This window comes from Diorhabda sublineata, chromosome 11 (genome assembly GCF_026230105.1).
Source record: "Diorhabda sublineata isolate icDioSubl1.1 chromosome 11, icDioSubl1.1, whole genome shotgun sequence".
Classification (NCBI taxonomy): domain Eukaryota; kingdom Metazoa; phylum Arthropoda; class Insecta; order Coleoptera; family Chrysomelidae; genus Diorhabda; species Diorhabda sublineata.
The window spans coordinates 6,382,458-6,404,050 of record NC_079484.1 but is presented as its reverse complement, the minus strand read 5'-3'; the positions used below and the strand labels follow the sequence as shown (position 1 = coordinate 6,404,050).

General features: G+C 29.5%; 4 protein-coding genes across 4 annotated transcripts in view; 2 read left to right on the top strand and 2 right to left on the bottom strand.

Annotated features, from left to right (window-relative positions):
- The first annotated feature begins 46 nt into the window (after positions 1-46).
- Positions 47-12,849, top strand: LOC130450360 (F-box/WD repeat-containing protein 5). The gene is made up of 8 exons (XM_056788713.1): positions 47-538; positions 1,190-1,344; positions 2,592-2,766; positions 4,557-4,934; positions 5,908-6,097; positions 7,267-7,554; positions 8,981-9,193; positions 9,958-12,849. The coding sequence occupies exons 1-8, from the start codon at positions 337-339 to the stop codon at positions 10,238-10,240; spliced, it is 1,884 nt and encodes a 627-aa protein (XP_056644691.1). The 5' UTR covers positions 47-336; the 3' UTR covers positions 10,241-12,849.
- A 148-nt stretch (positions 12,850-12,997) lies between these two features.
- On the bottom strand, positions 12,998-21,187 carry LOC130450364 (E3 ubiquitin-protein ligase PPP1R11-like). The gene is made up of 5 exons (XM_056788719.1): positions 21,127-21,187; positions 20,282-20,396; positions 14,504-14,612; positions 13,581-13,775; positions 12,998-13,324 (listed from the first exon to the last, which is right to left on the bottom strand). The coding sequence occupies exons 2-4, from the start codon at positions 20,366-20,368 to the stop codon at positions 13,588-13,590; spliced, it is 384 nt and encodes a 127-aa protein (XP_056644697.1). The 5' UTR covers positions 20,369-20,396; positions 21,127-21,187; the 3' UTR covers positions 12,998-13,324; positions 13,581-13,587.
- Positions 16,603-20,682, bottom strand: LOC130450362 (succinate--hydroxymethylglutarate CoA-transferase). The gene is made up of 3 exons (XM_056788717.1): positions 20,494-20,682; positions 19,626-20,413; positions 16,603-17,350 (listed from the first exon to the last, which is right to left on the bottom strand). The coding sequence occupies exons 2-3, from the start codon at positions 20,230-20,232 to the stop codon at positions 16,674-16,676; spliced, it is 1,284 nt and encodes a 427-aa protein (XP_056644695.1). The 5' UTR covers positions 20,233-20,413; positions 20,494-20,682; the 3' UTR covers positions 16,603-16,673.
- LOC130450361 (sodium-coupled monocarboxylate transporter 1-like) overlaps positions 20,217-21,593 on the top strand; it is a 22,269-nt gene continuing 20,892 nt past the window's right edge. The window contains exon 1 of the mRNA XM_056788715.1: positions 20,217-20,389. The gene's annotated coding sequence lies outside the window, so the exon portion shown is untranslated. The remainder of the gene's footprint in view (positions 20,390-21,593) is intronic.

Sequence of the window (21,593 nt, the reverse complement as noted above, 5' to 3'; positions counted from 1 at the left end):
GGAATCTTTTAAATCACTATTTAACTGAATTGTTTCTTGGTTTATTACATCATTTCAAAAAGTATATAAATGTATAATGTTCTTGTGGTAACTATATTTGTTATTGGAAAATACATGTGTTTGTATTATTTTAAAAGTTGGTTGTCCTTTATGAATTTTAAAATCTATCATCGTCAATTGTCAATAGCAGCTGTTCGTATTTATTAATTTGACTATTTGACATTTATACCCTATACATAATTAAAAATATACTATGACCGTATAATAACTTAAGACTGGCTTAAAAAAATACTAATATGGAAATTTTAAACGGAACAAAAAAATAGAAAAATCACTATGGAAGATAAAGAAGAAGGAAATTGGGCATATTTGCCATATTTAGCTCTATACAAAATATTTCAGCATCTAAATTATAAGGAGCTTATTTCTGCAGGCCAAGTGTGTAAATTGTGGTACCAGGGTAGTTACAACGATTTATTGTGGAAAGAACTATTTCGAGATCATTTTATGATTGATAAATCTATACCAGTTGTTGCAGGTAAGGTTATATTAATTTTTTTTGGTATAAATTACATAAGTCTTAATACCTATTTCAAATATTTTAATATTAACACATGTTCTTTTAAGCTATTTGATTTTTTAAAAATCCATATTATTAATGAGCTTTTTCTTTTCAAAGTATACGATCCACAACTGAAAAATAATTAATATGCTTATGAAATTTTGCTAAAGTGTATATGTATATAATTCCTTTTAAATAAGCAAATAACTACATAAAAAAATTGATTATTACTATTAAGGCTTTGTCATATATTATTTGTAGTTAGTTATATACGAAAATCATTAATTCTCACAAAACATGAGTAATACATAAATATTCAGTTTCAATTATACCCAAATTTCACTTTTAAAAAAGTAGTATTAATCAGTTAATAAAATATAAAAATATAAAACTATCCCATGAGCTTCAAACAAAAATAGATCACACCTACTACATAAAATTGGTAATCATGAAATGCATTCCAAGAACTCCTGACCATTAAGTTCTCAGAGGGAAGAAACTTTTATTGTGCTAAATCCTTAAGCTTGATTCTGATTACAATATTCTAATATTTTAATCATAAAAATTATAATTAAGACATATTTGACTATTTTCTTTGTGTTACTTCATATAAAACTTTGTGTCTAGGTAGAACATGGCGAGAGGAATTTATAAGATTGTCTTATAATATACCAGTAGTACAAACAGAAACATTATTACAACACGGCGACCAGGTGTTGCACGTTAGTTTTTCCCATAATGGGAAATACTTTGCAACATGTTCTAAAGATGGATATGTTATTGTAAGTATTCTTTTACCATCAAGGTTTCAATTTTTAATTCTATGAAATGCTTCAATAAGTTTCTGAGCAATAATTTAACTTTAATTGTTTAAACTAACCTTGTAAATAACTCATTATGTGGTTGTTTAATTAAATATCTACTTTTAGAATCTATTCATTATTTGCAAAATAATTAAATTCATTGGAAGTGATTACTTTGTGTATATAAATTGTTTCAAAAACTTTATAATACTTTATTATAATTCTGTTAAATAGCATGCCTTATTTGAGTACTTAAGGATTTTTACATTTGTCTGTATTACCTCGACTTATCCATATTATTTTACCATATAATTAGCACAGAAAGTTTTGCATTTCATCTAGGTTAGTGTTTGCTAACATGGGCCTACGCCCCACAGGGGGACAATTTGATGTTTAAGGTGGGCAATTTGAAAATTGAATCTACACGAGTTTAACTCTTTTGCTCCAGGTCATTTAAATGCAATTCTAGACTTCAATGACAAATTTAATTATTAGGGGTATAATCTGGCTTGATGAGACCAAAATATCAATTGGTATTACTTTGTAATAAGGGTCCGTTAAAACTGTTGCAAAAGCTCCTTTATGTAATAAATGTATACATTGTATAGATATAGATTTTATTTCTTTATCTTTGAAGAAATAAATTTATTAAATCAAGGAACAAATAAAACTCTTTGTCGATGAAAGAGCAAACATATTTGGTTTCGTTACCTTTATTGAGCTTCTTCAGTTTCGTGACTCCAAAAATGTAAAGTAACTTTATTTAATATAAAAAATGAAAACTTGAGACTCAAGCTAACCAAATTAGAATTTAATTTAAAATTTCTATGTAACCAGCATAAGGATTTCAGTAAATTAAAATGATAAATTTCTATTAAAATTATTTTGAATTGAAATGAATAGTTTTTGATTACCTATATGTTTTGAAAATTCACTTACCATGCTTGTGATTACTTCCTAAAACCCATAATTTATATGACTATTAAATTGTTTATCTGTGTTACCTAGTAGGAGCATAAGAATTTTAGAAAGGGTAAAGTGAGGCATGGTGAAAAAATGTTGGGAAACACTGATCTAGGTCATCAGAAAAAAGTATTGTTACAATTATACAAAAATATGAAAACCTTCAACCACAGTGCATATGTTTATATTTGTCTATATGATAGAGAAAAAGTATTGTGGATATATAAAAATTTTTCTTATTCCGCTCTTTTGTATTATTTAAGCTATGGAAATCAAAATATCCAGCAAAAAAGAAATATATTAGGAACATGAAACATTTTAAATGGAAGTACACTCAATATTCTCAATTCAATGAATCAGATACACTTCTCCTTGTTTCCGGTGTACACTTTGGGACGACTCATAGTACTTCAGGAGAGATTGCAGTTTTTGATTTAAGTAAGTAAGAATACTTATGTGCATTAACTGCTAGCACTCTGCAACATATAAAATTGCATTTTAACGCAAGCAAATGTACAGAACTTTAATCTTTCAGAGTTTATGGAATATATTGCTGAAGTGTTTACAATTATTTAATTTTAGATAATCTTCAGAAATTTATTTGATTTTAAATTCCAATAATTTATAAATAATTTTGAATTAGCATATCAAGTCACTTATCAACAATAAAGAATAATGCAGAAATGTTCTTGCCTTAAACAATGGAAATAATAGATGAAAAAGAGTAAGAAAACATCTACTTACAATGGATGATTGAAATAGAAGAATGGAAAGCAGAAGAGAGCAGAATGGGATGTATGGAATAGGGGAGAATCGTGATAATTGAGAATAACAATAAAGAATTATTTGGTAATTAAAAATACATTTTTCAATTACACATTGAAAGTGCAATTGGCTTACGAAATGGTCTCATTAGAAGAATGGTTAGGTTAAGACAGATTCATATAATAAAAATTAGAAGTTTTTCTTTTCAAACAAACTCACAATTGTTTATAATTCCCACTTTTTACAAGAAAAAACCATTTTGTAGATTTTTACACTACCATCTTGAGGAGTAAATGATTCAGTTATTTGGTGGAATCAATCTTGTTAACAAAGACAACATGTATTCAGCAGTTCTTTACCTTCGACAAGACTCCTTGGATTGAAAGATAACATAACTATAATGATAAATTGTTTACACATTATATGTTACTAAAATTCTAAATGATTTTATTAAAAAAAAACAAAAGAAAGTGGCAAATGCACTTTGCAGAGATTAAAAAAAAAACATTTACATATGAACAGGATCTGTTTTTATTTTTTAAAGCCAAGAGATTGCTAGTTAATTTACCTATATACTCCAGAAATTCAGATAAACTAAAAATATGATTCAAGCAACAACGGACAGAGAAAATTATAGTCCAGGAACAATCTAAGTGAAAAGTTTCAACATACCTGATCTGATATATGAAATTGAAAAATATTTCAGCTCTGATTGATACAAATCTGACCTCAATGAAATGTTTGTTCAAGTAAGGGTGCTTAGTATTCAAGCAGAAGTTTCCAATAGACAGAAGAGAAATTTGTCACTGATTTATTTATCATCAACGAACTCAAATGAATATTTCATTTCAGGTTATCAGTTTTATTGCATACCACCAATCGAATATGTACGTTTTTGATGAACATTTTCATAATTTTCAGCACCAAAGCATTCATATGTATATATGGGAGACATAAATTTAACATCTACAGAAGTAGAAGAAAAAATATTTTACTACCTGGAATACACTGAAACTTTCTGAACTTTGGATAGTATATAGTTGAACTGGACAAATTTTAAATATGACTGATAAGTTTAAGGATTAATAGAGAAGGAAACGGCATTAAAGAATATACTACTTGACACTATTAAAATACAATAGAAACTTGCTAAAAAATAGCTGCCTTTTATATTAAATGAAAAAAGAAAGTATTGTTTCAATCAAATCTATGGAATCAATATAAAAGAGGATGAAATGTGATTAAAGAGGTTAAAAATAAATATATTTGTTTGGTACTGACAACTTCGAAGGCAAAACTACATTGAACTTTGTATGTTGCCACTGTAGAAAACTTCTATACCTATAAAAGAGAAGATATGATGACAAATTTACTGCCTTACACATCATATATTAAGATCTCCTTTTTGAACATTTTACTCTTGTAATTGCATTTTTTTAAGTTTCAATTTTCATATTTTTCAGATCACTTTGAATTGCAATGTAGGGTAGTTAACAAACCCTATGATATATTTGGTACTTGGTACAGCGATCATTACCTCCTATCAGGCGATTTGCATTGGCTCGCTCATTTGATTAGCACATCCCACTTATGGTTGAATAAAGCGTCTCAAGAAGCAGAATCAGAATTAGTACCAATAACGCACTGCCTGTTTAGATTCTATAATAGAAGCGCTAGTTCGATTAGATCTATAATGATAGCCAATTGCCTTCCAAATTCGGAAAATGTTACCGTTAATAATAATGACGGAGATACAAATATGCAACAAGGTACTTCTTCCCAACGTGGAAATCCTATCAGTCATAATGATATGACGTGGCCACGTTTAGATATTAGAAGATGTAAGTAAATGAATATTTATTAGATCTTTATTTACTTCTATTAGCTTTGTATCTAACAAGACATACAAACTCCTTTTCAGGATCCTAAGGCTCCTTATTCATCTAATATGTACTCTATAAAAATCCTTTTTCAATAGTTATTAATATCATTAAAAATACACGAAAGGATATAATTAACCAAAAAATAGAGTCCTTCATTAAAATCAATGATTATCAACTTTTTTCTAACATCCAAACTCCTTTTCAGAATTTCAAGGTTCCCTATTTGTTTAGTATGTATCCAGTAATTTTTAATAGACTTTAGCATTAGGAATTAATCATTAAATATGGAAGTATGTGATAAGCAAAGACGTAGAGTGTTTTATAAGAAGCTACAATGATTATCTTGTTTTCTAGCCTCAATACAAACTCCTTTTCAGAACCCTACAGTTCTCCATTCAGTCGGTGTGTATCTTTTCATGTTCAATGGACTTAAGCATCATAAATTGATCATTAAAGATGGAAGTTCATGATAATAAGAGACACAGATTTTTTTGTTAGAATCCACAATTATTAACTTATTTTCTAGCATCGATAAAAATTCTTTTTCAAAATCCAAAGGTTCCGTATTTGTTTATTATGTATTCAGTTATAATCTTTTCATTTTCAATTGACTTGAGCGTCATAAATTGATCATTAAAGATGGAAGTATCTGATAAGAAGAGACAAAGAGTGTTTCATTAAAATCTATAATCATTTTCTTTGTTTCTAGCATTCATTCGAATTCCTTTTCAGAACCTCAAGGTTCCCTACTAATTTATTATCTATATTTATCAATAAATAATTAAAGTACTAAAAGAATATGTAACGAACTAACATATACAGAGTATTAATAAAAAATTAATAGTACTGTATGTGCTAGACTTTTGCTAATAACCCTGTAAATATATATACAGTGAATATTGGAGTAAGTTGTGTGATTTATTTATTTCAGCAACGTTTAATATCGAAATAGACCCATACAAATTTCCACATCCTATTTGTTATAATGACGATTATAGAAAAGTAGAATGTGCATCTTGGGTAAATATCGATGACGATATAGAAGAAGAAATAGAAGAGAAAATCGTCGAAGATTCTGATGATGATTGTTCTGAATCTTCTTGTGAAACCGAGACTGACAGGTATATATTTTATATAATATATGTTTGATTCTTATATATTTATTTTGTATCGAGCTATTGACAACAAAGCAATCAATTTTCCTACTTTCTTGGAAACAATAAGAGAACGATATATCCCACCTCCCAGCCTGTCTCCTGCTTACCTAGATAATACAGTGCCAGTGCTAATGAGAGACTTGCATAACCGTAACATATATGTATTCAGAAGTCGTGAAGATTTAATTTATCATAATAAATCAAGTATTTAATATTACAAGGTAGGTGAAATTGTTGTAAGCTCGATTTACTTTAGACAATTATTTTTTTCTTTAACTCAGAAACAAAATGTTTACTGTTCAATTTAGTATTGTGAATAAAAGGTGACTTGTTTGATGTATGTATGGATTTTGGGGATATCGTATACCCTGCGACCCAAACGATCTATTGTACCCCTCTTTCTTGATGCGATATTGGGGAACCCAGTGTTTATATCACACACATTTTAAAAAGTCTAGAATGTGTGATGGCTGTAGCTGCCAGAGATCTTCGTCTTCTATTTCAAGCGTTCCCAGGTGTTGTGCTCTGGAGTTCTGTAGTGTTTCAAACTTAGAGAAAATGTGGATGGACAGTGCCCCTATAGGACTCCTGTTAGTATTTGTAGTTTGTTCTTACTCGGGTTGATACATTCAGCAGAGTATTTTCTGGTTATATTTTCCCAGAACAGTCTTTGCTTGTCTCGGCCCTTGTAGGTTGTCCCAATAAATGGTTTTACTAGTATCTACCTTCGTTTCCAGTGCTTTTGCCATTGTTCTTTAGCTGTACCTGCCCCCGATTTAGCGAGCTTATCAGTTATTTCATTTTCCTTCGCTCCGGTGTGTCCCGAAATCCATTATAGGGGACTTGTTTGATACAATAGCTTCATGCCATAGTTACATTACATACATATTACTGTTTTTGTCCTCTTATGGAAAATTAATGGGAACCGTTATCATTTCTATCCTTACATACCACTACAAAGATTTTTTTTAGATCATTTATATATATATATATATATATATATATATATATATATATATATATATATATTTCTATTTCAGTCATTAGTACAGATGTTTTTTTTACTTGTTATAAAGATATAGTTGCATATTCATTTCTAGTAAAATAAATATCTCAATAATTATTTTTTTAAGGTTCGTCCAAAATGATAAATATTTAATTTATACAACTGGAAATAAAACGTACACACCACATCAGATAGGATTTAAAAGAATAAAGCCATTCAAATTTCCCAAACGGATGGAACTTGGTCCCACCCTTCAAGAACGTTTGATTTTATTCGAACAACGTAAAGAACAGAGTCCTCCGCCAGATCCTGATTGGTTAGATTTCGATAAAGTAGCTGATAAATTTGATCAAGTCGATCATCTAATTGATCTTCATGGACATATCGTCGGAATGGGATTAAGTCCTGATCAAAGGTAACAACATAATAAGATTTGATAAACTTTATCTGTATGTACGGTTAGTACCAGTGATGTAACAAATGTCATCAATAACTAAAAAAAAAAAAATTAATAATTGTTATTTTTCAAGAGAGAAGTATTTTTGTTTGAGAGTCTATTCTTTTGTTTGTTTAGACAGAATTAATCATTAGTTTATTAGGAATTAAGCTTGCAGTGCCAAAGCATCTGTTCGGTTTCTCAAAGGACATCGGCTTTTGGTAATGTCAAGTGGGTCACGACGGGCCTATCAGGTGTTTAACGGTCCACTATGCTACTATAAACTATATTAGTATGAATTATGTCTCCCTTTTGTCAACCACCACTACGATAATACGTCTTATCATCGACTTCACTAATTTAGAGCATAAGTTCTAATAATTTTTTTTTGTAGTGTAATCCATTCTAACTAAACATTTTTTGAAAATACGCCTAAAGTTCTTAATTGGTTTTAGGTCTGGTGAATTGCAAAGACTTTCATTTTATTTTCTGAGTTAGAGATTTGATTTCTTCGCCTTCTTGTCAACTTTAAAAAGTCTCTTCCATCGTTGATTTAGCCACTTACCCACTACACCATAATCCAGCAAATGTTTGTGCTTGTTTTTCTTGGATTTAATTTGCTATTTCTTACTAAAATTTTATCAGTTCATGCAGTATTTTCCATTTGTGCTAGTATTTTCCTTTTCTTTTTGAAGACAATGATACGGAATCTTGAAATCTTTTTAAAATTCATTAAACACTTGATTTTATCACACCAACTGCCTTAGCTAAATCCCCGACAGTCATTGATTAAAAGGAATTATTTCGACAGGCTTCTTAAGAGAAATATCAATATGTAGATATGATCACAACTGAACCAATGAAACTCTAAAATCAGTCAAATGAGATTTTCATGCTCAATATCAAGTTTACACACTGCCTCTATGCAGATATAACCACTTTGAATATTTCAGGACATCATCAGTAATGAACTTTTCCAAGGCCAGAAAAACATGATTGTCTCAATTAATTCTTACAGTATAGCAATGCTTCAACCTTATATGAGAGTCTCAGTAAATTTTTGATAAGTTCTTTTATTCATAAGCCACATACACGGCTTGTGTTAGCCTGGCAAGGATAATCATACAAATTTATGAAATTATTGTATTGATATCTTTATGAAGATAAAAATTTTTTAATTTATGTAAACATTCAATATAAGCCCAAACCATTCCATTATATATCCTAGTGAACCTCTCGAGGATTATGGTATGAATTTATGAAATTAATGTGTTGTTGGTCCTCAATAAATGAACAAAATTACAAATTAATCCGACGCTTTAAAGTGAGGGAAAATCAATTTTAAAGATATTAAAAAATATATATTTACATTGTTCTTGTTATTTGAGACTAATTTTTTTCATAGGTACCTATATGTAAATAGTCGTTCTTGGCCAGAAAATTATGTTATAAGCAACCCTTTGGATCCACCACCTATAGCACAAGAGATTGATATCCACGTTATAGATTTAGTAACTTTGAAACAAGTTGGGAAAATGCTTAGAGCACACAAAGCTTTTACGCCAAATAACGAATGCTTTTTCATATTTTTAGACGTTTGCAATGAATATGTAGCCAGGTAAGGACATTAAAACATATTTCGTAAAACTACCAATCCATTTAAATTCAATTAGTATCCAGGTTCCAAAGTATATATTTGTTTTGATACATCAATTAATTTTCATCTTAATTGTTTGAAGGGAAATTAGAAAAATACTTTTAGAATCTGTTGCTGTAATACTGTAGAATATTTTTCACAAACTATGACAGGGACACAGCCGCACGCCATTTGACGGTTCTAGTCATAATTTAATGTTCCACCCATTGAGTAACCATTGAATTACGTTCTAGATGTTTCTGTAAAGTGGTTGTTATTAGATACAGAATGTTCTACTATGTTTTGGAAAAGTATATATGACAGGAGCTCATAGTGGATGAGTTAGTGGAATACTAAAGATAGGTGGTGAGCTATAGAAGGCAATTTGAGCTATGAAAAAGTGATATATGAAGTGAAGTGAGAGTCACTAAATTGTTACGTTCTAGATTTTTCTGTAAAGTGGTTGTTACTAGACACAGAAGGTTCTACTATGTTTTTGAAAGCATATGTCAACAATTTTTTACTGAGAAATGTTATAATATCAAAAGCCGTTTGTTACAATCTACTTTATAACATTAAGAGAAAAAAATAACTATTCCAAGGATTTCAAAATTCTTGGTTTTTCTTGCCGCTGATTCTTATGATTATTTTTGAAAAAATAGCTGTACTTAAATTCTTATTTGATTTTGAGTCCGATTATTGAATATTTCACAACACAAAATATTCTTTAATGTATTTAATTTCAGTGGAGCTGAAGATAAACACGGTTATCTATGGGATCGTCATTACGGAGCCTGTTTAATAAAATTTCCGCATCAAGATGTAGTTAATTCCGTGGCATTCAACCCAAAGGATCCGGAAATGTTGGTAACGACGTCCGACGATCATTCAATAAAAATATGGCGGTCTAGAGCTAAAGTGAATAGTTTAAATTTAAACGAATCACTGCTACCCAAGGGCATCGAACTAAGAAATGGTCGAGTCGAAAAAACCGCCAAACGTTTATTCAATTTCAGACCAGATATTTAGGTAAAAAACGGTTTTAACTTTGAGTGAGCTGAAACAATTTTTGAGTTAACTTGATTAGGATTTAATTATTTAAATTATATTTTAATAGTTCCAATTTATGTAACTATGACTTTATTAGCAGTTTTTTTTTGTTAATTTTGAAACCATTTTACTGAAATTCGATGAATCTTGTGCAAGGTTGATGTTTTACGATATTTTTTTAAAAAGTTATCCAATCTTAGGGTATTATGGAATTTTTTTTAATAATGGGGTTGTTTGTTTAAAGCTAAATATTTCAATGTTCATTTTAAAATAATCGAAATAAGATAAAAATTTGGGCCAACTATTCATGTATCAACTGCTGTCCCCTCAAGACCCTAAATATAATTTGTGGCTCAATTTTTTTCAAATTTCCATTTGCGGACATTTGATCTATTGAATGGTGGTTGCATGAACTCCTTAAAACACTAAATATGATATAAAAATTTTTAGTATTTTTAGTATTGGAGGCATGAAAAAGTCACAAGTAGCTAAATCCTATGATTATGGAGGCAGATGCGCGCTTTTATTTATTGCATAAAATTTAACAAATTTTATATGATCCATTTTATCAATCGCAAGATAAGTCAAAATAAATTGTGTATACGTTCCACTTAATGACCTCTATAACCCCTATTCCACTAAAATACAAGTAAAGTACTGTGGACGAATATTATGTGTGGAGAATGCATTTTAGGTTCCTAATATGGTGGTTTAGTGGACACATTCAGTTTGGAATGATTATTTCCTATTAACTTGAGTAAAATTTAATTCAACATGGATGGAATCATCCTGCAAGCTCAGTGGTATAGGGGTGGTGTTCGCCTTCTCCTTTAGGAGTTGGTTGATTCCACTTGTTGGGCGTCGTCGTCGTCTTCGGGAGGGCCTCGTCAATAGGTGATGTCCCATTTTTCGTGCCAAAATGCATAGAATCTCTCCGGAACAGAAAATAAAAGATTTATATTATTATAAAAACAGTATAATAATGAATATGTAAAAATATTTAAACAGATCAAAAGTTGATTTTGTCAGGATCACTTATATTAATACTAAATGGTTTGGTAACACTGCACATCTTGAGACCACTGGTTGACTCACTAAAAGTTAATATTTATAACTTGCACTATGAACTAAAACTAAGTAATGAAGATATCTAATAATGTACAATTGGGTTTAACTGTCCTGCAATCTAAACTGCAACTGACTATTTTGGGATAAAAATCTGGCACGTTTTAGAAGTTCGGAGGAACTTCGGTCATACTCCGAAAACGCAACAGCGAGAAAAGTATCATTAATTTGAAATTACTCAAAATGATAAAGTGATTTTAATAAAACTGACTATGCTACCACGACTCCAACATCGAATTAGAGACTTGAATTGTCATAAGATCTAAGTTGGAATTGTTGTAACCGTTGGTGATATTCATACGGAACACACTGTTTAGACTCCCACTACATCAACACTCATAATGTCTGACGCTTGTTTCGTTTAACTAAGTTATCGTCTTCAGAAACTGACTATCTTCAGTATCCGATAACTTGGTTCTTGAGGAGCGAAGTGACGATAGGGTATTTGGTGGAACGATACAAAGGGTGCTACAATCTTTATGGGGTTAAATGTAACGTATCTATCTGACTATGTAGAAGAAATTATAAAAATTCACTTTATATCTATAGAATCTATCGGGGAGTTTTAGAAACAATGTAGTTTTCTTTTTTTGCATTCAAAGAACACTTTTTGCGTGCTTTATGGTGAAAATTGACTAGAAACATACGAAACGCCATTAACTTATCATGGAATGTTGTAATTTTTTGTTTTCATATATACCATGACATTTTGAATAGTGGTTGAGGTACAAATTGATCAAATTATAGTTTTTTTTCTCAAAAATTTATATATGAGTCATTAGTAATGTACATGAATTTTTTGTAAAATGGTTACAATATTATGGAACAGTTTTTTTTGTAAAATTTGTGATATATCGCTATTAAAAATTTTGCTTTGTTTTGAATACTAACTGATAGGTCATCTAGACATATCAAATTATAATTCAGTATTAGGTTCGAAAATGATACTATTTTCTATCATATCTATTTTCCTCATAAAAACGATGTGGCAAATAAAATTTGCAGTCGGTGGAAGAAATAACTGCGATTGGTATTTCCCATCAAAACATTTCTTATTTTTGAAAAAATATTCCACACGTTTTCTAAGGAAAATGTTATTCAATTTTGTAGTAGTTTTGATAATTAACAATTCAACATAGAATTAAGTGAAAAAACTTCTTTTTATGTCGATAAAATATTAAATTATATACATATTATATATTATTTATATTTGAAAGATATATTTTCAGACTAAACTTACTATTACTTTACAGACTGTTGATATGTTGTTAAAAATTGATTTTTATTGAGAATTATTTAATCAATTGTGTGTAATTGTCTTCAAACTTTTATGACAAAATATTTTTTTGTATGTATTGAATATTTATTATATCTATTGTTATTTAAATGCAGTTTTATTTCTAACCGAAACTATAATGCAACATTTAACGATTAAACAAAATTTTTTAGTCTTTCAGAACAGAATAATACAAGAAATATACAAGCAAAAATGTCTTACTTGGCATATATGAAAAAAAAATAGATTTTCTCAAAAGTATTCACCTTGGGGTTTTTTAAATTAGTATTGCAATATATGAAAATATCAAAGCAAGAAAATAAAAACAAATTTGGTTTTGTTTTCAAATTATCATTGCTTAATGTACTTTAATTTATTACATATTAATATATTATATATATTTAACAATAAATATATGATCACATGTACTTTCAACCCATTGTTTTTAAACTTGTATGTGTAAACATTCAACATTTCAAGTAAAAATTATAAATTTCAGGAATAAAGTTGAATCATCAAAAGTAATGGATAAATGTAGTTGATAGGTTATTATATCTTCTAAATATATATGGATAAGTTCTGACAAACATGTCTCTGGGTCATTTCACATTTATCGGGTGTGCCAGACATGAGATATGTCCTTATAGGTGTTAACTCTGAAACTAAAATATCAACATTTATAAAAAATAAACTACAGATAGTAACTATGTCGCTAATAATTTTCATTTTCTACTTCTTGGACCTTTTTATATGTGTTTTGTGATGATTTCGGTCTTTGACTTGACATATTATGATAAAGACCAAAATAGATCTATATCTACTTGTTATTTTAAACTGTTTTTTACCATAACGATTCATCACAAAAAAAATAATGTATTTTTTGAAATATATTATCACCCTATTGAGATAAATATTTACCATGAAGTTATTGACTAAGTTCAGTATCTCCAGGAACCGTTCCCCCGCCGCTGTCGATACTATCGCCAGTCGTTGGCACTTGTTTCTTCTTTTTCCTTTCTACATGTCCATGGCAATGGTCACATTCGTCATCATCCGAGTTTTCATCAGAACTGCTTTCTCCAAATTTTTTTGGCTTGTCGTATATACAACAACCTGCAATAACATGCATAATAGGATAATACCGAAATAGAATATTTCGTATTGTCGAGGTTAAATAGCATAAGAAATACTTTTGTAAAAAATTTAATCACTCAAATAACAATATACATAATGTTGGGATTGCGGATAAGGTAACAGTGCATTTAGGGGAAAAAACTAAATACATTATCAATTGGAAGATTATTTTATTTCACTTAGAGTTTTGGAGGTCTCTCCTTATAACGTTAATGATCGGAGAGAATTAAACTACCTACTTCATAACCTTAATACATTTTTGGATTTTATTATCAATTCTATACATAAACACCTATACCTGGTTTTATGAACTTTTTTTTCTTTATTTTAGGATTTTTGCATTCAATATTCCCACACATAATTTTCAAATCTATACGCTATTTGGATTTTCAATGATCTCCCACCCCCTTGTATTTATATTTTTTCACTATCACTGTCACTATCAAGCATGTTTGGGAAGATATATTTATTGGAATCGATTCAACATAGCTGAAATCTATATTAAAGCACATTACGCCAATGGGAAAAACATTAAAACCTAGTTCAATTTAAATGTAATAAGCAAGTATTTTATATATCTTTTTACAATTTTAAGAATGGACTTTATAACAAACATTCTTTTCAAATTTTTGTTTCATTTCTTTGCTATTAGTGTATTACTCTCAGATATAATTTATTTGTATCATTTTTGAAAATTATTTACTTACATTTTGATTTCTTTTTATTCATATTTTCATTATCAACAGTTTCTGTGCTCCACTGAACTTTTCTATCAGTCCTCGGTTTTCTTAATTTAAGTCTTACCCTAGGTATTTCCTGCAACAAAAATATTTGTCAATACATTGAATTCGAATTATTTTCATATTCTAACAAATTGCTCTAAAGCTACATCTCATAGTTGAAGCCTTTTCAGTAGCTTCGTAAATCTATCTAGTTTCGTTAACCAATTCATCTACTTTGGAGACCACTAAGTTGGAATTTCTGGAATCGTTGGTGATATTCATACTGAACACACCAACACTCACGATTACACTGTCTGACGCGCGTTTCAATGACCAAGTTATCGTCTTCAGAGACTGTCAGTTTACCTGGTTATCGAAACGCGCGTCACACAGTGTAATCTTGAGTGTTGCTGTAGTGGTAGTGTAAACAGTGTGTTCAGTACTTTGGAAACTAAGGATAAACTTTTTAACTCGGTTATTCAAACGCAAACGCGCAATGGTTCCAAAAATTCCAGATAAAAAGGTGATTCATATTAATATTTCTATTAATAGTCAGTTTGTATATTGAATTTGAATTAAAAAATTTAACACGCAATTATTAACTTAATAATATAAGTAATTTGACATTTTTGTTATACTTCTATATATATTTTTATGAATACATAAGTATTCGAAAGCTCGGAATATATTAAAGTTAGTACACTTTGGTGTTTAATTTTCTCAGTTGTATTTTTCGTCCTTTTCTTATCACGTTATCTCATGTTTCTTTTGGCCTTCTTCTGTTTCTTTATTGTTGTCATTTGGCTTGCCAAACTTTTTTTACTTGTCTTTAATTGACCACACTCTGTAAATGTCCCTACCAGCTCAACTGCCTTCTTTCAATGAATTCGGTGACTGGTATTATTTGCAGCTCTTCTCTAATACTATCATTTCTAATTTCACTTTTTTCTGCTGATTTAGCACCTAGATATAAGTTAATATGGGCCTAAATATAGTTAGAAATACTCCCATTTTGGTTTTTCTTGGCACTGCTATCTTATTTATGAATCCATTGCCATAGGCTTCTAGTTCAACTCCTAAATACTGAAATAATTTGATATATTTTGGGCCATATATGAATAATAACTGTTTCTTGAAATTAATATTTACCATCTAGAAGACAAACTGTATAATGTGTAATATAATATAAATTGAAAGCTCCACACGTTATTACAAATCTCCTTTGTAATTTAAATGTTACTATTACATTTAATCACCTTATGTAAATAGTTTGTTATCTATTGTATAAATTTCATCTATTTGACATAGGAAGGTTAAAATTTTGCATAAGATTTTTATTGCTGTTTCAGAAGTTTTAAAAAAAATATTTTACTTACTATTGGAAAACTACTAGCAAAAAAGTGACATATTTCGTTGCCAATTTCAAATTTGAATATACTCGTGTAAACTGAATCCAAATAATATTTGTAAGGAAGAGCAAAGTAAATTACTGGATCTTAAAGTAATATTTTTCCCATAGGGATCAAATAAAATTTCTGTACTAAAAAACACGAAAAAATGTTTGCTGTTACTATAATTCCTAGCTTTCGGGAAGTGTACTTCTCATCATCAGGGAAACTACAAAATAGAATGAAAATAATGAGAGACTTGACTATCGTGATCTAAAACATACATAAAAGAAAAAACATTTTAAAGTATAGATGCGTGTGCTGGCAACTGACGGATAGACAGGAGAAAGAGGCTGTGAAAATGGACTACTTGATAAGAAGCATTGAAAATATCAACTGCAAAATAGAAGACGAGGAAGACCCTCAAGTACCTGGAAGGAAGGGATTGAAGAAACCATAAAAGACAGAGCTATGAAGGAAATATATTTATGTAACTATTTGGGCCAGTTTCCAATCTTAAAGAATGTTTCAATTTCATTAAAAAAATAGTTACTTAATCATTGTATTAGAGACATTAAACACACACACACATTAGACAAACATTTTAAATGGACACCATATAGTTTACGTCAATGTTTTCAAATACATATACCTGTCAAATTTATAGAAAAACTTCAAGGTAAAGAAAAATATAAATGCAAAAACAATCAATTTATTATAAAATATTTGGCTACAAGATTATTTATAAAATATATTTTTTATCACTGCTATTGAACGATATTTCTTTTCCTTAAATCCTCAATGTGATCCTCGTCTAAATTCAGTAGGTTAGTCAGGATTTCATTAGTGTGTTGTCCTAATACTGGTGGTGGACTTTTAACATAATTTCCCCCTTCATTGTATGTAACTGGTGGGCCAACAACTTTAATTTTACCCGCTACAGGATGATCCAGTGTTTTTACCAAGTTTATTGCTTTGATATGTTCATCTTCAAAAACAGCTTTTAATGTATTCACTGGTCCATATGGAAAAGATGCCCCTAAAAATATTTTGTTCCATTCTTCGTTGGATTTCATTTTCATAATGGACCTCAACAGCGGTTCTAATTCTTGTCTATGTCTCACTCTTAGTTCATTAGTTGAATACTTTGAATTTTGAGATAATTCTGGATGATTTATTCTTTTGCAAAAATCTCTAAATTGAGCGTCAGAGCCAGCACCTACTGTAAAATATCCATCTTTAGTCGGAAATGATTCGTAAGGCACTATACTTTCATGGGCTGTACCCCATCTCTTAGATTCCTTGCCTACATTTAAATAATTCGATCCCAAATTTATCAGTGTTGCTAGTTGAGTCGAAAGAAGATTGCAGTCTATTTTTTGTCCCCGTCCAGTTCTTGTTCTTTTGAAAAGTGCTGCCATGATGGCCCCATGAGCGTACAGACCTGAATTTGATTCATAACTTGCATTAACTAATAATTTTCAAAATAAAAATAATATAGGTCAATGGGTCAACATTTGAAATAATTAGAGAGCTGGTCGAGGTTTTCATTTTCAAATACTATAATAGAAGAAAAATTTAAATATTTTTTCACCTTAAATATGTTAGATTTTAGTTTAAATAAAACAAACAATTATGTAGTAAATGGATTAACAATGATAAACCAAAGATTTAAATCAAAGGTTATCCAGTATACATTGTTTTTTTTATCGAGAGACAGTTTAAAAAAAGTGATGATTCCAATACTAGAACCTGGTAGATTGGCAATCAATCATGACAAAGGAAATATATATATGTAAGTATGTTTCTTTGGTATATAGGTAAAGTTACGAAAATTATCATATTTTGCTAAATTTGAAACGATAGCATGAGCATGAGGCATGAAATTATGTCTCATTCACTTTGGGATCAAATGTCCAATAAAGCCTTTTACAATATAATAAGTGCCCAATCCCAATAGCTTCCTACCAGGCGCGAACTAGGGCCATTTGGGGCTCTCAGCTAAAACCTATAAAGGTGCCTTCTAACGTGAGGTTTGGGGGTATAGAATACCTCTAGCAAAGTAAGGATCCATACATCCCCCCCGAAAATATTTGAAAAATTAGGTGTTTGAAAAAGTGTTTGGCATTTAGAAGAAGAAATTCAGCTAGGTTTTTATAGAAACACATATTTTGATATTTGACTTTAGTTAAATTTATTATTTCAAAATAAAGTGCAGTATTTTATTCACACGAAAATATTAATGAATTATGTCAAACTTTTGAGTAATAAAAATAATGACAAACGGATTTAGGGGATTAGAAAAAAATTACTAACATTTTTTTTAAGTTCTGTATATTTAACTTATCCTAAATCAGTAGGAGCTTAACTAAGATGATTCGTCATTTTACTTCCCTAGTCCTAAAGTAATAACTTCTCTGTTTGAAACTCACTTGTTAAATCTACTTAATCTATTATTTTATTTTTGTCTAAGTCATGAAACCATTAGTAAAAGGCAGGCTAGACATAAAGTCTTATCCTAAAGACAACTGAAACAACAACCGAAGACAACTCCTTCATGTGTGACTTGGGTACAAAGTATTATAAGAATAAATTTCAAAACAGAATACAGGTTGGTAAATAGTCGAAATTGAGTAAGTTCATACAGAACAGAAAAAGTACATGTCAAAATTTGGAAACATTGCCTATAGTCAGAATACAACACATTTTTTCTGCAGCTTGGGTTGTGTTCCCGTTGTCCTCTTTGTTACTGCATCTGTGTCTGTACTTCTCAATGGACTCTACCGCTACGAAGTTGCTGTATTGCTGTGTGTACTGTCGCAACTCTATCGACAGTCGACGTTTTTCAATTTTACATTGTGGAAAATATTTCGAGTTTCAAGATAGAGTTAATCATTTTCTTCTTAAACAATATTTTTCTCTTTAATTCGACGTCAATATTATTTTCGTCCCGTGTACAATTTTTAAAAATGCACATTATACTTAGAAACCAGGGGAAATAACCAAATTTGGACCATTGACTGGGTACTGCAGCTGTCATAGGTTGGTGGGAAAGTCTGCTAATTATCTGTCACATAATTATTTTAATCAATTCAGTGAGACATTCCCACAGTTAGGAAATCGCAATTGAAGTTTTTGTAGTAGTGTTTCACAAAAACCAAAATATTATGTAAATAGTGTTTGGAACTGGTAATTTTTCAAATTCATCGCTATACTAATTGGATAATAGTTACGGAAAAAATTACTACTTTGCATATTCAAATCATGATAATTAATTGATATTTAAATAAGTAATAAAGAAAATAGAAAATGATTATCATATAAACTAGAATAAAAAGTGGTTTTGATGTATATATATATATATATATATATATATATATATATATATATATATAAAGCAAGGTTAGTCCTAGCAAACAAGATAACAGGTATAATACATTTATGTTATATTTTATATCACTCATGATTGCAATTGAAACATAATAATAAGTTCATAATATATTATTTATTTAAAATTTCCTTTTTATCTATTTTGTTTTAAATAATTTATTGAATTCAAGTTGAATAAACTCAGAGTAGTATTCATAATTTTGTTTCCCAGTTTGCAAAATATGACATGTAACTATTATTTGTTACTGAAAAATCTTCACATGTCAATTGTTGATCCAAAACTAAACAATTGTGTAACATTATTAGACAAAATGTAGAAAAATACCTACCAGTAGTAATATCTGTAATAGCAACACCAACTTTAACTGGTTCCCCATCGAGAGCTCCAGTTGAATGAATTAGACCCCCCATAGAAGATGCAATAACATCATAACCTGGTCTATCCCGATATGGTCCTTTTGGTCCAAAACCAGTAACCGAACAATAAATAAGATGTGGAGCAACTTTTTTAAAGTCTTTATAACCCAAATGCAATTCATCCAGTTTACCAGGAACGTAATTTTCTATTAAAACATCACTTTTTCTGGCCAATTCTAGTAAAATATTTTTACCTTCTGGATGCTTCAAGTCAACACACATACTTTTTTTATTACGATTAATAGAAATAAAATAACAAGATTCGTGAGTGTTGTTGATAAAAGGTCCCCATTTTCTGCAAGGGTCTCCATGGTTTGGCTGTTCAACTTTTATCACTTCAGCACCCAAATCACTCAGTACCATAGTACAAAAGGGCCCGGCAATAATTCTGGTTAAATCTATTATCCTAATCCCATCTAAAGGTGATTCACTTCCATTGGAACTACTTACTGATTTTTTTCTAAACGAATTTATTTGTTTGTTATATTGCCTCAAAATGCGATAAGTAGGGAGGAACATTCTTATTCTCTAACAGCACGATGCGTATTAAACTTTACTTTTTACGTACCTGTTCTCTTTCGTCATTCTCGAGTACAGTGACAGTAGTGGAAGATGTACCCTCTTGTTGTTCTTGAAATGTGACTGGTTCCGCCATCTTCTGTTAACTAATTTGCACGTAAGCGCTTAAAAACACATTACACTAAAATAAGTATTAATTATGTTTTTAAAGCTTAAATGTGTACATAGCTAAATTTTATTATAGATATTGTTAAAACCTACATTTGACAGAAACGTGAAATTTAGACGTTAGGGATGCCATCTGTCAATTAATGGTGGGTAAGAATGGTATCTATTTTATAAGTGAACAGGTACGGTCTCAGATGAAACAAAATATTTTTTTTAAACGAGAAATACAACAGTTCTTAATGAACAAATAATAATAATATAATATAATATATATATATATATATATATATATATATATATATATATATAAAGGAATAAGTGTAGTTTTAGATAAATGAAGTTGACCTTTACAATTTACTTTCGGAGACAAGTATTCCTAAGCAGCACTATACCATAACAACTAAATGACCTTGCGAATATTTGCATTGCAATATAAATGTAAAATTATAGGTTTACAGATACCCAATTAAAATTGCCTTTTGATAAATACAGAATTTAATTATTTATTAACAAATAAGTAATTATAGTTTGCATATGTTTCGATTTGTTCACTAATGTTATAATCAACAAATTACAAAGTTCATACAGTAACCAGATGGTAACGTAATATTTCAATAAAACCGTTCTACAAAGATTGGTTTGTTTTTTGTTTTCAGTTATAGAGCCTGTTACTAAAGACATAATAGTTCACCCTGTTTTTTTTAAAAATTATCCAAACTGTGGTACCTGACTTTTTAAAATGAAAATTTATTATTCCCGTTGTATACGTTTTCAAGGCATAGCACTACTAACAGTGAAATTCCGAAAAAGTTGCTATTTATTCAAATTCACCATAAGGTTATCATTCAACTATTTGACCCCTTTTATTATTGTAATATTTTAGTCATAATCGACGTAGTCAAAATAGATTGGTACATTAATTAATATCTATAATAATACTTTGAGTAATAAATAAAATATTGTCGTAAACTCGAAATAATAGTCGTGAACTATTAGATTTTTTTACGGAAAGTAATTTCCCGTTATGGTAGCATATACTAAAAAAAATGCTTCCATAAACATTCAACTAAAGTTCAGTTGAATGTTTTTGGTTTTTTCTATTTTTTCATACATTAATAATTGAATAATTTATCTATTATATCATATTTCAAGCACACCTCAAGATTGTGAATTAAAAATTTTACGTGAAATCA

Coding starts and splice junctions, on each gene's coding strand:
- LOC130450360 (XM_056788713.1), top strand. CDS start 337: ATGGAAGATAAAGAAGAAGGAAATTGGGCATATTTGCCATATTTAGCT. Junction 1,345..2,591: donor CTAAAGATGGATATGTTATT/GTAAGTATTCTT, acceptor GTATTATTTAAG/CTATGGAAATCAAAATATCC. Junction 7,555..8,980: donor GGATTAAGTCCTGATCAAAG/GTAACAACATAA, acceptor TTTTTTTCATAG/GTACCTATATGTAAATAGTC.
- LOC130450362 (XM_056788717.1), bottom strand. CDS start 20,232: ATGTTCCTCCCTACTTATCGCATTTTGAGGCAATATAACAAACAAATA. Junction 17,351..19,625: donor TATTACAGATATTACTACTG/GTAGGTATTTTT, acceptor AATCAAATTCAG/GTCTGTACGCTCATGGGGCC.
- LOC130450364 (XM_056788719.1), bottom strand. CDS start 20,368: ATGGCGGAACCAGTCACATTTCAAGAACAACAAGAGGGTACATCTTCC. Junction 14,613..20,281: donor AGAATGACGAAAGAGAACAG/GTACGTAAAAAG, acceptor TTTTTGTTGCAG/GAAATACCTAGGGTAAGACT. Junction 13,776..14,503: donor GAATAAAAAGAAATCAAAAT/GTAAGTAAATAA, acceptor ATGTTATTGCAG/GTTGTTGTATATACGACAAG.